Here is a 13310-nt window from a genome sequence, read left to right on the forward strand (position 1 = left end):
GAAGCAACCACCAGACCACTTACCTCAATGCATTGAGTCACAGATGGCCGAACAGTAGACTGCAGAGAGAGGCAAGAATCTTTGATTTTCTGACCTCCATCAGAAAAATCTTCATAGCTAGGGAATCTATTATGGTCCCTAAGAAAACCACCCTTGTAGATGAAACAAGAGAACTCTTTTCCAGATTCACTTTCCAACGCGGGAACTTAGAAGACAACAAAATCTCTGAATGAGAGTCTGCGTGTTGAAAAGATGGTATCTGAACCTATATATCGTAAAGGTATAGTGCCACAGCAATTCCCCGAGACCTGATTACTGCCAAAAGAGCCCCCAGAAATTTTGAGAAAATTCTGGGAGCTGTGGCAAGGCCAAAGGGAAGAGCCACAAACTGAAAATGTTTGTCTAGAAAAGCGAATCTCAGGAACTTGTGATGATGCCTGTGAATGGGAACAAAATGAAGATGGCCCATCAGTCAGAACCATAAAGATCCTTGATAGAGACCACTCAGATCACTAGACTCAACTGAGCACAAAAGCCTCTGAGGAGACAAAAGTCCCACTGACTTGAAGCCCACCAAGGAAAACCTCTCCATGATCAATGGGAAGGGGGACAAGATAAGGAATTCCAAAAAAACAAAACAAACCCCCAGAAATCAAGGGCAACAAAGGATTTGCAGAGATATGTAGCAAGTGGGGGACGCCGTAGATAGGTCTCATGGCGACCCGTCTCATTACCAAGCTACCCTGGTATGGGTTGAGGGTTCCCCAAGCGGAGACCACAAATCTGATCCATAGAGGCCTTGTTCTTAAAGGCCCAAGAGGAAGCCACTGCTCTAGTAGAATGAGACGTGATTTTCTCAGGAGGATGATGTCCCGATGTCTTGTAGGCTAAGCGGATGACACTCAACCAAAAAGATAGGGAAGTCCAAAATGGAAAAAAGATAAGATCCTGGCAACCTTAACTTTGTGCCAGGAAAAACCACCCTCTTCACACCAGAATAAGTAGGTCCTCCGCCCTTTGTGGTAAATACGCTGAGTAACTGGTTTACGAGCATGAATAAGAGTATCAATTACACTTTCAGAGAAACCTCTCTTTGCTAAGACTAAGTGTTCAATCTCCACACAGTCAGCCTCAGAGAATCTAGATTTTGATGAACAAATGGACCTTGTAACAGCAGGTCTCTGCGATAAGGTAACTTCCATGGAGAAGATGAGGACATCCCCACTAGATCCGCGAACCACGTCCTTCGCGGCCACGACAGAGCAATCAGGACTACTAATACCCTCTCCTGCTTGATGCGGGTCATCACTCGAGGAAGAAGCGGTAATGGAGGAAAAAAATATACAAGTCTGAACCTTCAGGGCACTGCTAGTGCATCTATTCGCCAAAGAACTTCTTGTTCCCCCGATGGTTGATGTTGATTTTTTTTTTATCTCAATAAAAGATTATTTAAAAAAAAAAAATTGAAACGATCTTACCTCCAGGATCCATGCTGTGAAACAGAACACAGCCTCTCAAGTGTGACAGACTTATAGCAGCGCTCCTGACATGGACTTGAGTGAGAGAGAGCAGGCAGTGAAACTCGTCAACACTGCTGTTAGCAGTAGACTGGATGGTTTCGCAGAAAAACTTTCCCTGCATCTCCAGACTTTAACTTTCATCAATACTCTCACTGAGAGGATGACATGACTACTTAAAACTCCAGTCCTATCTCGAAGGGCAGATAACCTTGTTTTCAGGACTCTGAATATTCTGACACTTCTCTGCCACCTCGTATCGTGACGAAAGGCAAAGAATGACTGGGGTAATGAGGAAGTGGGAGGGATATTTAAACCTTTGGGTGGGGTGTCTGCCTCCTCCTGGTGGCCAAGTGTTGTATTTCCCAACAGTAAGGAATGAAGCCATGCACTCTCCCTATCTTAGGAATGAAATCCCCTTTACCTCCAATAACAGATATAATAGAATCTTAATCAGATCCAAATAATTTCTCTTTCTCTGAAAGGTAAGAGATAATAGTCTGGATTTAGACAATAGTTAGAAAGCCGCTTCAGACACTCCGTGAGGGAAAGTGAACTTGACGCCACTGGAAGTCACGGGTTCACGGGATAATACTCACCGCCCCGAGAGGTGCATGCTAAGCGCGGCTGAGCAATCCGCTCGTGAATAGCACAAAAAGCTGCACAGAAAAGGCACTTAAAAATAAAACATAGCTTTTATTAAGCAGACTTAAAACATAAGGACAAGGTGCAAAGGAATCGCCTTACGCGTTTCGTGCCCCTACAGGGTACTTAATCATAGGAATAAAAGTCTGGATTTAGACAACATATCAGCAGAGCAGTATTAAAGCCATAAGGCTCTCCTGGCAAGGACTGCCAAAGACATTAATTTTCATAATATCAAATATGGCATCACAAATAAACAAATTGGCACTCTTGAGCAAAATATTTGCACTAGCAGAGTCATCAGAATACTGCTATGAAAGACTAGACAATCAGGAAACAATAGAAATAGCTGGCCCGAGAATATAGCCTGCATGTGAAAAAGGCCCTTCCATGAAAAGACTAGCTTTCTGTCTAAAGGGTCTTTAAAAGAAGTACTGTCTTCCAAAGGAATAGTAGTATGTTTAGCCAGAGTGAAAATGGCCCCATCCTCCAATTTGAGTGCTAAAAACCAGACGCGTACATAGCGGCGGACGAACGTGTGCTAACTCGATGCAGGGTTGGACACTTTGAGGCTCAAGCACCTAATTTAAAAGTGCACAGTATATGCATATATGCATTTTGTAATTCCCTGAGGGCTGTCACGGGTGTGGGAGGGAATTGCATTAAAGGTATGATAAACCCAATTTTTTTTCTTTTATTATTCAGAGCATGCAATTTTAAGCAACTTTCTAATTGACACCAATCAGCAAGCGCTACCCCGGGTGCAGAACCAAAAATGGTCTGGTTCCTTAGCTTAGATTCCTGTCTTTTCAAATAAAGATAGCAAGAGAACAAAGAAAAATTGATAATAGGAGTAAATTAGAAAGTTGCTTAAAATTGCATCTGAATCATGAAAGAAAAAATTTGGGTTTAGTATCCCTTTAACTTTGAAATTTGCAAGAAAATAGTCTATTGTTCATTTCAAATTCAAAGCAATTTCTGTTCAATATGGCAGTACATTTGCCACACACACTTCCATTTGAATGGGGCAATGCATTCTGGTTTATCAAAGGAAGTGCAGGCATTGATCTTTTTGCATAAACTTAAAAAAGGATATCCGAAATTGTATATTCTAATTTATAACTTAAAATGTTGCAAAAAAACCTATAAAGAGCATAGGCCTTTGGTTTCAAAGCCTTGTTTTTTTACGCATTGTTACTAGCTTTTTTAAAGCTTTGTACATTCAATTTTTGAACAACACAACACTTATCAGGGCACACTTATACCAAATTAAATGTTGAATAGATGTAAAATTATACAGCATGCATTTTAGCACAATGTGACAGATTTTGAGATTAAAGGGACAGTCTACACCAGAACTTTTATTGTTTTAAAAGATAGATAATCCCTTTATTACCTATTCCCCAGTTATGCATAACCAACACAGTTATATTAATATACTTTTAACCTCTGTGATTATCTTGTATCTAAGCCTCTGCAAACTGCCCCTTTATTTCAGTTCTTTTGACAGACTTGCAGTTTAGCCAATCAGAGCCTGCTCCCACATAACTTCACGTGCACGAGCCCAGTGTTATCTATAGGAAATACATGAACTAACACCCTCTAGTAGTGAAAAACTGTTAAAATGCATTCAGAAAAGAGGTGGCCTTCAAGGTCTAAGAAATTAGCATATGAACCTCCTAGGTTAAGCTTTCAACTAAGAATACCAAGAGAACAAAGCAAAATTGGTGCCAAAAGTAAATTGGAAAATTGTTTAAAATTACATGCTCTATCTGAATCATGAAAGTTTATTTTGGCCTAGACTGTCCCTTTAAGGACATGTCAGTACAATGTCACGTTAAAGCATCTCACCTGAACATCAGCGGCTAGGGTTTCATATGTTTCTTTCAGACAATGCCAGTTCTGTCTTCCTAGAGTTAATGCCACACCTGGAAGACTGTATGCACAATGTTTTGTTATTTCCGTATCCACCGTCTGGGCACGGACGGGATCAGTCATGGATAAATATTGGTCTAATAATGGCTGCGGCACAACATCCTAGCGTAAGTAGAAAACAAAATTATAAAAAAGTGATTGTGAAATATTTCTTCTATGCAGAAATCTATATAAACATTTTAAATTTGCACTGATGGTCTAGAAATATCTGATAACTATTAAAAATAACCTTTAAAATAAATATTATAGGAGAAAAGAATTCTCACCTGAATTTTTGGCCTTTCTTCATCAGAACTATCTAGGTTTTGGTCTTCCTGATCATATTCAATGGAAACGCTGAGTTCACAACTGGACATCTGTAATTCAAAGACTGAAATTGAAATTAACTTTATTTTAGCTATACAAAGCAACATGTTTAAGGGACAATAAAGAAAAAAAAAGGCATTACTCCTGAGATTCAACTACTGGCCATTAAGAGGAGGAAAAGATTCACAAAACTTCAAGAGCACTTAATCACCCCCACCTCACTGGTATGCCAGTTTGATGTATAGCAAAGAAAGGAGAAGTAGAACAGTAGAAAAGGACAAACTAGGGAAAATGAGGCGCAAACCAGAACTGCTCCCAAAACCAAAAAAACATTGATTAAAAACAATGAAGATGGGTGGGTGTCATGGACTCATTGCCACCATGTGAGAAATGAATTTATTAGGTAAGAATTTTTTTTTGTTTTCCTTCATAAAGGTGGTGAGAGCCCACAAGCCATTATTCCTGGGAACTAATAACCAAGCTGTGGAGACCACAAGTTTTTTGGATGGGGCAAAAAACCCCCCCACAATTTATGCTTACCTGATAAATTATTTTCTTCCCTGGCATGGAGAGTCCACAAATCCATTCTAATTACTAGTGGGAATTCAACTCCTGGCCACCAGGAGGAGGTAAAGAACACCTCAGCAAAGCTTTAAGTATCCTCCTACTTCCCACAATCCCCCAGTCATTCAGCAGAACGAATATGTAAAGAGAAGAAGACACAAATGTTATAGAGGTGCCTGAAGTGTAGAAAAAGACAAAAACAAAATAAGCCGTCTCAAAATCTAGATAAGGGCGGGTCGTGGACTCTCTATGCCAGGAAAGGTAAGGAAAGAATTTATCAGGTAAGCATGGGAGGAGCCCTATGAAACGCATTAGGCCACACCCATTACACATCACGGAGTACATGGGTGAGCTGTGTGTAGCGGCAGATCTGAAGCCGGCTTGTAACAGAGGGACTGCTACCTAAGCTACACCACCTCCGTTTGCCTTAACCACTTGTGGAAAGTCCTTTTATTCTGAGCCCGAGGTATTACTAGTATTGGGGATATTTGAAGGAGACATCACGCTTTCTATACCCTATAAACACTAAAGCGGGCATTTACGATATTAAGGAGAAAAAAAGACCTCATGTGGGTTGTTGTTTGTGAACAACTTTTAAACCAACGCTGTTACATACTTCATATGTTTGAGGGTGGATTTTGTGAGTGTACATCTTTTACTCTTTTATAATAAACTGGTATATTTTTTTTATCTGCGCTTACCGGTCCTTTGTTTGGATGGGCTCTAAGAAAAACATTGATTGTTATACAGGTTGTGAAGTTATGCTTTTTAACATTGGTGCCGTTTGTGTGGCGCTACCAAAAAGTGTTAAGCATAAATTTAGTTTTCTCTCCAATGGCTTGGAGAGTCCACAAATCCATTCTAATTACTAGTGGGAACCAATATCCAAGCTAGAGGACACAGAATGGAAGGGAGGGAGAACAAGACAGGGGGACCTAAACAGAAGGCTTCATCGCTTGAAGAACTTTTCCTCCCAAAAGAAGCCTCAGCAGAGGCAAAAACATTTGTACAATTTGGAAAAAGTATGCGACGAAGACCAAGTGGCCAACCTTGCAGATTTGCTCCACAGAAACCTAGTTTTTAAAAGCCCAAGAAGAAAAAAAACAGCCCTAGTCGAATGAGCCGTAATCCTCTCAGGAGGCTGTTGTCCAGTTGTCTCATAGGCCAAACGAATGACACTCCTCAAGCAAAAAGAAAGAGTAGTTGAAGTGGCCTTCTGGCCCTTACGTTTACCAGAAAACACAACAAAAATGGCAGTAGATTGACAAAAATCCCTAGTAGCCTGCAGAAAGAACTTCAAAGCACGCACTACATCCAGGTTATGTAACGGACATTTCTTATGAGAAGAAGGGTTAGAACAGAAAGAAGGAACAACAATTTCCTGATTGATATTGCGGTCCGAAACCACTTTAGGAAGAAATCCCAATTTGGTACAAAGGACCGCCTTAACCTCATGGAAAATAAGATAAGTGGGGTCACAATGTAGAGCCTTAAAGGGACACTGAACCCAAATTTTTTCTCTCGTGTTTCAGATAGAGCATGCAATTTTAAGCAAATTTCTAATTTACTCCTATTAGCAAATTTTCTTCATTCTCTTATCTTTATTTGAAAAGCAAGAATGTAAGTTTAGATGCCGGCCCATTTTTGGCAAACAATTTGGGTTGTTCTTGCTGATTGGTGGATAAATTCCCCCACCAATAAACAAGTGCTGTCCTTGTCCTAAACCAAAAATTGGCTGGCTCCATAGCTTAGATGCCTTATTTTTCAAATAAAGATAGCAAGAGAAGAGAGAAGAAAAAATTTGGGTTCAGTGTCCCTTTAAGCTCAGACTCTACGAGCAGAAGAAATGGCTAAAAGAAACAAAACTTTCTAAGACAATAGGCTCAAACGGAGCCTGCTTCAGAACCCTAAGAACAAAATTAAGGCTCCACAGAGGCGCAACAGACTTTAACAAAGGCCTGAACAAAAGGTTGAACATCTGGTAAATCGGCCAGACATTTATGCAATAGAACCGAAAGGGCTAGAAATACTGACCCTTCAGAGTACTGACTGACAAACCCTTCTCTAGACCCTCCTGGAGAAAAGACAAAATGCGGGGAACCCTCAGCTGACTCCAAGGGAAACCCCTAGATTGGCATCAGTAAAGGTATGTGCGCCACACCTTATGATAAATCTTGAGAGTTACCGGTAAACAAGTCTGAATCATGGCATCATCAATAACCTGCCTGTTCAGAGAAACTTCGTCTAGACAAGACTAAGCGTTCAATCTCCAAACAGTCAGCTTCAGAGAGTCTAGTTTTGGATGCAGAAAAGGACCCTGAAATAGAAGGTCCTTCCACAGAGGCAACTTCCACGGGGGAAAGGACGACATCTTCAGCAGGTCCGCAAACCAACATTTGCAAGGCCAAGCTGGAGAAATTAGAATCACGGAAGCCTGCTCCTGTTTGATACGAGCTATCACCCGAGGAAGGAGGGCAAACGGAAGAAACAGGTAAATGAGACCAGAACTGCTTGAAAATCCCTAGATCTTGATCCATATTTTGGAAAATTGTCATTTTGCCGAGACACCATCAAATCCAACTCCGGAACTCCCCACTTGAGAGTTATCATTGAAAATACTTCCGGATGAAGACCCCATTCCCCTGGATGAAAAGTCTGCCTGCTCAAATAATCTGCTTCCTAGTACACCCCTGGGATGTGGATGGCAGAAATTAGATAATTGTGAGACTCTGCCCACTGAATAATGCGAGTCACTTCCCTTATAGCTAAGGAACTCTGTGTTCCTCCCTGGTGGTTGATAAATGCCACCAAAGTAATGTTGTCCGATTGAAATCTGATAAACCGGATCAAACTCAGTTGAGGCCAAGTTATCAGTGCATTGAAGATTGCTCTCAAATCTAGGATATTTATTGGGAGGGAAGACTCCTCCTGAGTCCAAAGTACCTGAGCTCTTAAGGAACAGCAAACTATTGCCCAGCCCGACAGGCTGGCATACGTGGTCACATTCTCCCAAGATGGTCTCAGGAAGCATGTGCCCTGGGGACAGATGGTCCTGGGAGATCCACCAGGACAGAGAGTTTCTCTTCTGGTTGTCCAGGACTATCCTCAGAGAGATCAGAGTGGCCTCCATTCCATTATCTGAGCATGCATAACTGTAGAGGTCTCAGATGGAAACGAGCAAAAGGAATAATGTCCATGGAAGCCACAATTAGACCAATTACTTCCATAAACAGGGCCACTGACGGAACGTACAGAGGACTGAAGTGAAAGACAAGCAGCAAGTAGCCTGGATTTTCTTACTTCCATCAAGAAAATCTTCATGGAGATAGAGTCTATGATCATCCCTAAAAACATATCCTAGTATTTGGCACCAAGGAATTTTTATCCAGATTCAGCTTTCACCCTTGGTAGTGGAGAATCGTCAACAGAGAAACCATATGCGATCTTGCTAAATGAAAAGATGCCATCTGAACCAAAATATCGTCCAGGTACGGAGCCACTGCGATTCCCTGAGACCTGGCCACTGCCATAAGAGCCCTTAGAAACATCACAAAGATACAGAGGGGCAGTGGCAAGGCCGAAAGGAAGGGCTACAAACCGAAGGTATAGGAAATGTTCCTTGTGAATAGGAACATGAAGATACGCGTCCAGGTTGACGGTAGTCATAAACCGACCCTCCTGAACTAAAGGGAGGATAGAACAAATAGTCTCCATTTTGAAGGACGGAACCTTGAGAAATTTGTTGAGACACGAGGTCCAAAATGGGACGAAAAGTTTCCTCTTTCTTGGGAACCACAAATAGATTGGAATAGAATCCTTGACCTTGTTCCGCCAGAGGAACGTGGACAACCACTCCCAGAGAAGTGACTTCCTTTACATAGTTTAAGGAAGCCTCTCTCTTTACCTGGTTTACAGATAATCTGACAGGAGAAATCTGCCCCTGTAGATTTGGTGCATCGTGCAAATATAAGCACGAATGTTCATTCTGTGGAGGTCCTCACTCTGGGCATGTGGAGGCCGAAATAGAACCTTCTCACATTTCGTAATGCCAATAACTGTCTTTTAAGAATTCTCCTTTAACCCTAGATTAAGTATCAATGCAACTAGACACTCTTCAGTCCTCTGTACGTTCCGTCAGTGGCCCTGTTTATGGAAGTAATTGGTCTAATTGTGGCTTCCATGGACATTATTCCTTTTGCTCGTTTCCATCTGAGACCTCTACAGTTATGCATGCTCAGATAATGGAATGGAGGCCACTCTGATCTCTCTGAGGATAGTCCTGGACAACCAGAAGAGAAACTCTCTGTCCTGGTGGATCTCCCAGGACCATCTGTCCCCAGGGCACATGCTTCCTGAGACCATCTTGGGAGAATGTGACCACGTATGCCAGCCTGTCGGGCTGGGCAATAGTTTGCTGTTCCTTAAGAGCTCAGGTACTTTGGACTCAGGAGGAGTCTTCCCTCCCAATAAATATCCTAGATTTGAGAGCAATCTTCAATGCACTGATAACTTGGCCTCAACTGAGTTTGATCCGGTTTATCAGATTTCAATCGGACAACATTACTTTGGTGGCATTTATCAACCACCAGGGAGGAACACAGAGTTCCTTAGCTATAAGGGAAGTGACTCGCATTATTCAGTGGGCAGAGTCTCACAATTATCTAATTTCTGCCATCCACATCCCAGGGGTGTACTAGGAAGCAGATTATTTGAGCAGGCAGACTTTTCATCCAGGGGAATGGGGTCTTCATCCGGAAGTATTTTCAATGATAACTCTCAAGTGGGGAGTTCCGGAGTTGGATTTGATGGTGTCTCGGCAAAATGACAATTTTCCAAAATATGGATCAAGATCTAGGGATTTTCAAGCAGTTCTGGTCTCATTTACCTGTTTCTTCCGTTTGCCCTCCTTTACATAGTTTAAGGAAGCCTCTCTCTTTACCTGGTTTACAGATAATCTGACAGGAGAAATCTGCCCCTGGGAGGACAAGATTGGAATCCTATCCTGTATCCTTGGGAGACTACTTCCACTGCCCAAGGATCTAGGACATCGCAAATAAAAAGCCTGCTGAAAGAAGGAAAGCCTGCCCCACACTTGATCCAGGACTATATTGGGGGCAGGCCCTTCATACTGACTTTTGGTTTCTTGGATAGTTTACTCTTATTCTAAGGCTGGTTAGATCTCCAAGAGGTCGTGGCTTGCTCAGGTTTGGAAGAAGGAGGATTTCTTTCCCTTGAAGTTTTGAAAGGAACGAAAATTAGAATTCTGACGACCCTTGGGTCATCCCTTTTTGTCCTGTGGCAGAAAAGCCCCCTTTCCACCAGTAACCATGGACCAAATAAAGTATTGCCCTTAAAGGGCAGAGACAGAAGCTTAGACTTGGATGTCACATCAGCAGACCAAGACTTTAGCCACAGGGCTCTGCAAGACAGAATGGCAAAGCTAGACATCTTTGCTCCCAAACTAACTACTTGCATGCTGGCATTGCAGATAAAGGTATCAGCCAGCTTTAAAGCTTTGATACTATCCTGGATCTCCTCTATTGTAGTCTCCTACGAAATCAGATCGGACAAGGAGTCGCACCAATAAGAGGCCGCACCAGCAACTGTAGCAATACTAGCAACAGGTTGCCATTGTAAACCCTGGTGTAAGAACATTTTCCTTAAGTAACCTTCCAGTTTCCTAACCATAGGGACATTAAAGGTGGAACTATCCTCTAGAGGAATAGTGGTTCTCTTGTCTAGGGTGGATATAGCGCCCTCCACTCTAGGAACAGTGTGCCAAAGATCCCACACAGAGTCAGCAACAGGAAACATCTTTTTAATAAAAGGAGACCGGGAAAAGAGAACACCTGGCTTCTCCCAAGACATGCAATCTGGAATAGGAAATACTTCCACAGATTTGGGTTTGACATCAAATACTCTGTTAAGTTTATTAGCCTTCTTAGGAGTCTCTGCTACAGTAGACTCAGAGTCCTCCAAAGTAGCTAGAACCTCTTTTAAAAGTAAACTGAGGTGTTCCAACTTAAATCTAAAATATACCTCCTCTGAGTCCGCTGTACTAGCAACAGCAGATTCACAATCAGAGATCTCGCCCTCAGAGGAGTAATTTTCCTAAGATAACTAAGATAGACTGACTAAGGCAGCCTGGGCGGAATCCAAACTACTATCTTTAGAGATGTTCTTGGATTTTCTTTTTCTCTTACCAGCAAAAGGTAAGGCACTCAAAGCTGCAGAGACTGCAGAAGTCAGTTGTGCAGCTAAATCACCTGGTATATATACATCCCCAGGAACAGGTTGAGAGGAACCGTAGGGCACTGCTTGTGAAGCTGCTAACGCTTGGGACGTTTAAGTGGAAAGCTGAGGCATGGCACAGACAACATTATCCTGAAAGACAGATGGCTCAGAGAGTATGCTTATTTTTAGACAATAACGTTTTATTTACACATGTGGAGCAAAACTGCACTGGTGGAATAATCTGAGCCTCCAAGCAATATAACTGCTAAAAGCCACCGTTACTCTTACCGAAGAGGATTACATGGACACAGAATATCCCCAATCCCTGCTTGAAGGAAAAAGTACCCATAAAAACATAAATTATGCATCATTCCTTACCGTTGGGAAATACTAAACCTGGCTACCAGGAGGAGGCAAAGACACTACAGCCAAAGACTTAAATACCTCTTCCAATTCCCCCATCCCCCAATCATTCTGCAGAGGGAACAAGGAACAGTAGGAGAAATACCAGGGTATAAATGGTGCCAGAAGAAAAACATAATTTATGTAAGAACTTACCTGATAAATTCATTTCTTTCATATTAGCAAGAGTCCATGAGCTAGTGACGTATGGGATATACATTCCTACCAGGAGGGGCAAAGTTTCCCAAACCTCAAAATGCCTATAAATACACCCCTCACCACACCCATAAATCAGTTTAACGCATAGCCAAGAAGTGGGGTGATAAGAAAAAAGTGCGAAAGCATAAAAAATAAGGAATTGGAATAATTGTGCTTTATACAAAAAAATCATAACCACCACAAAAAGGGTGGGCCTCATGGACTCTTGCTAATATGAAAGAAATTAATTTATCAGGTAAGTTCTTACATAAATTATGTCCGCGCCAAGAATGACGCAATAAAATGAAGCATTTTCAGCCCCCGCGAGCCTAACAGCCCACAGGGAAAAAAGTCAAATTTTAAGGTAAGAAAAAAATGTATTCATATGCATTATCCCAAATATGAAACGGACTGTCTGAAATAAGGAATGTTTGAACGTCCTGAGTGAAGGCAAATAAATGTTTGAATACATATATTTAGAACTTTATATAAAAGTGCCCAACCATAGCTTAGAGTGTCACAGAAAATAAGACTTACTTACCCCAGGACACTCATCTACATGTAGTAGAAAGCCAAACCAGTACTGAAACGAGAATCAGTAGAGGTAATGGTATATATATAAGAGTATATCGTCGATCTGAAAAGGGAGGTAAGAGAAGAATCTCTACGACCGATAACAGAGAACCTATGAAATAGACCCCGTAGAAGGAGATCATTGAATTCAAATAGGCAATACTCTCCTCACATCCCTCTGACATTCACTGCACGCTGAGAGGAAAACCGGGCTCCAACCTGCTGCGGAGCGCATATCAACGTAGAATCTAGCACAAACTTACTTCACCACCTCCATAGGAGGCAAAGTTTGTAAAACTGATTTGTGGGTGTGGTGAGGGGTGTATTTATAGGCATTTTGAGGTTTGGGAAACTTTGCCCCTCCTGGTAGGAATGTATATCCCATACGTCACTAGCTCATGGACTCTTGCTAATTACATGAAAGGAAACATAATTTAGAGGGCCGCCCATCAGAGAACACGGGCGGGGGCCGAGGACTCTCCTTATACAGCAGGAAATTAAATTATCTGGAAAGCATAATTTATGTTTTCCTTCTTAATATAAGGAGAGTCCACGGCATCATTCCTTACTGTTGGGAAAACTATACCCAAGCTCTAGAGGACAGTGAATGATAACGGGAGGGACAAAAAGAGAGGCAGGCACTAATCGGAGGGCACCACAGCCTGCAAAACTTGTAGAATTAAGAAAAAGTATTTAAGGACGACCAGGTAGCCGCCTTACAAATCTGATCCATAGAGGTCTCATTCTTAAAGGGCCAAGAGAAAGTCACTGCTCTAGTAGAATGAGCCGTAATCCTTTGAAGAGGTTTATGTCCCGCTGTCTCATAAGCTAAGCGAATAACACTCCTTAACCAAAAAGATAACAAAATTATGCTTACCAGATCATTTCCTTTCCTTCTGTACAGGGAGAGTCCACAGCTACATTCCTTACTTGTGG

General features: G+C 41.9%; 1 protein-coding gene across 1 annotated transcript in view; it reads right to left on the reverse strand.

The window, feature by feature from the left end:
• Positions 1-13310, reverse strand: part of LOC128651370 (serine/threonine-protein phosphatase 4 regulatory subunit 1) — a 515789-nt gene that overhangs the window by 119444 nt on the left and 383035 nt on the right. The window contains exons 13-14 of the mRNA XM_053704495.1: positions 4364-4453; positions 4014-4199 (exon numbers count right to left, since the gene is read on the reverse strand). Of these exons, the coding sequence (XP_053560470.1) occupies positions 4014-4199; positions 4364-4453 (276 nt within the window). The remainder of the gene's footprint in view (positions 1-4013; positions 4200-4363; positions 4454-13310) is intronic.

The sequence above is a fragment of the Bombina bombina genome, chromosome 1 (assembly GCF_027579735.1).
Source record: "Bombina bombina isolate aBomBom1 chromosome 1, aBomBom1.pri, whole genome shotgun sequence".
Classification (NCBI taxonomy): Eukaryota; Metazoa; Chordata; class Amphibia; order Anura; family Bombinatoridae; genus Bombina; species Bombina bombina.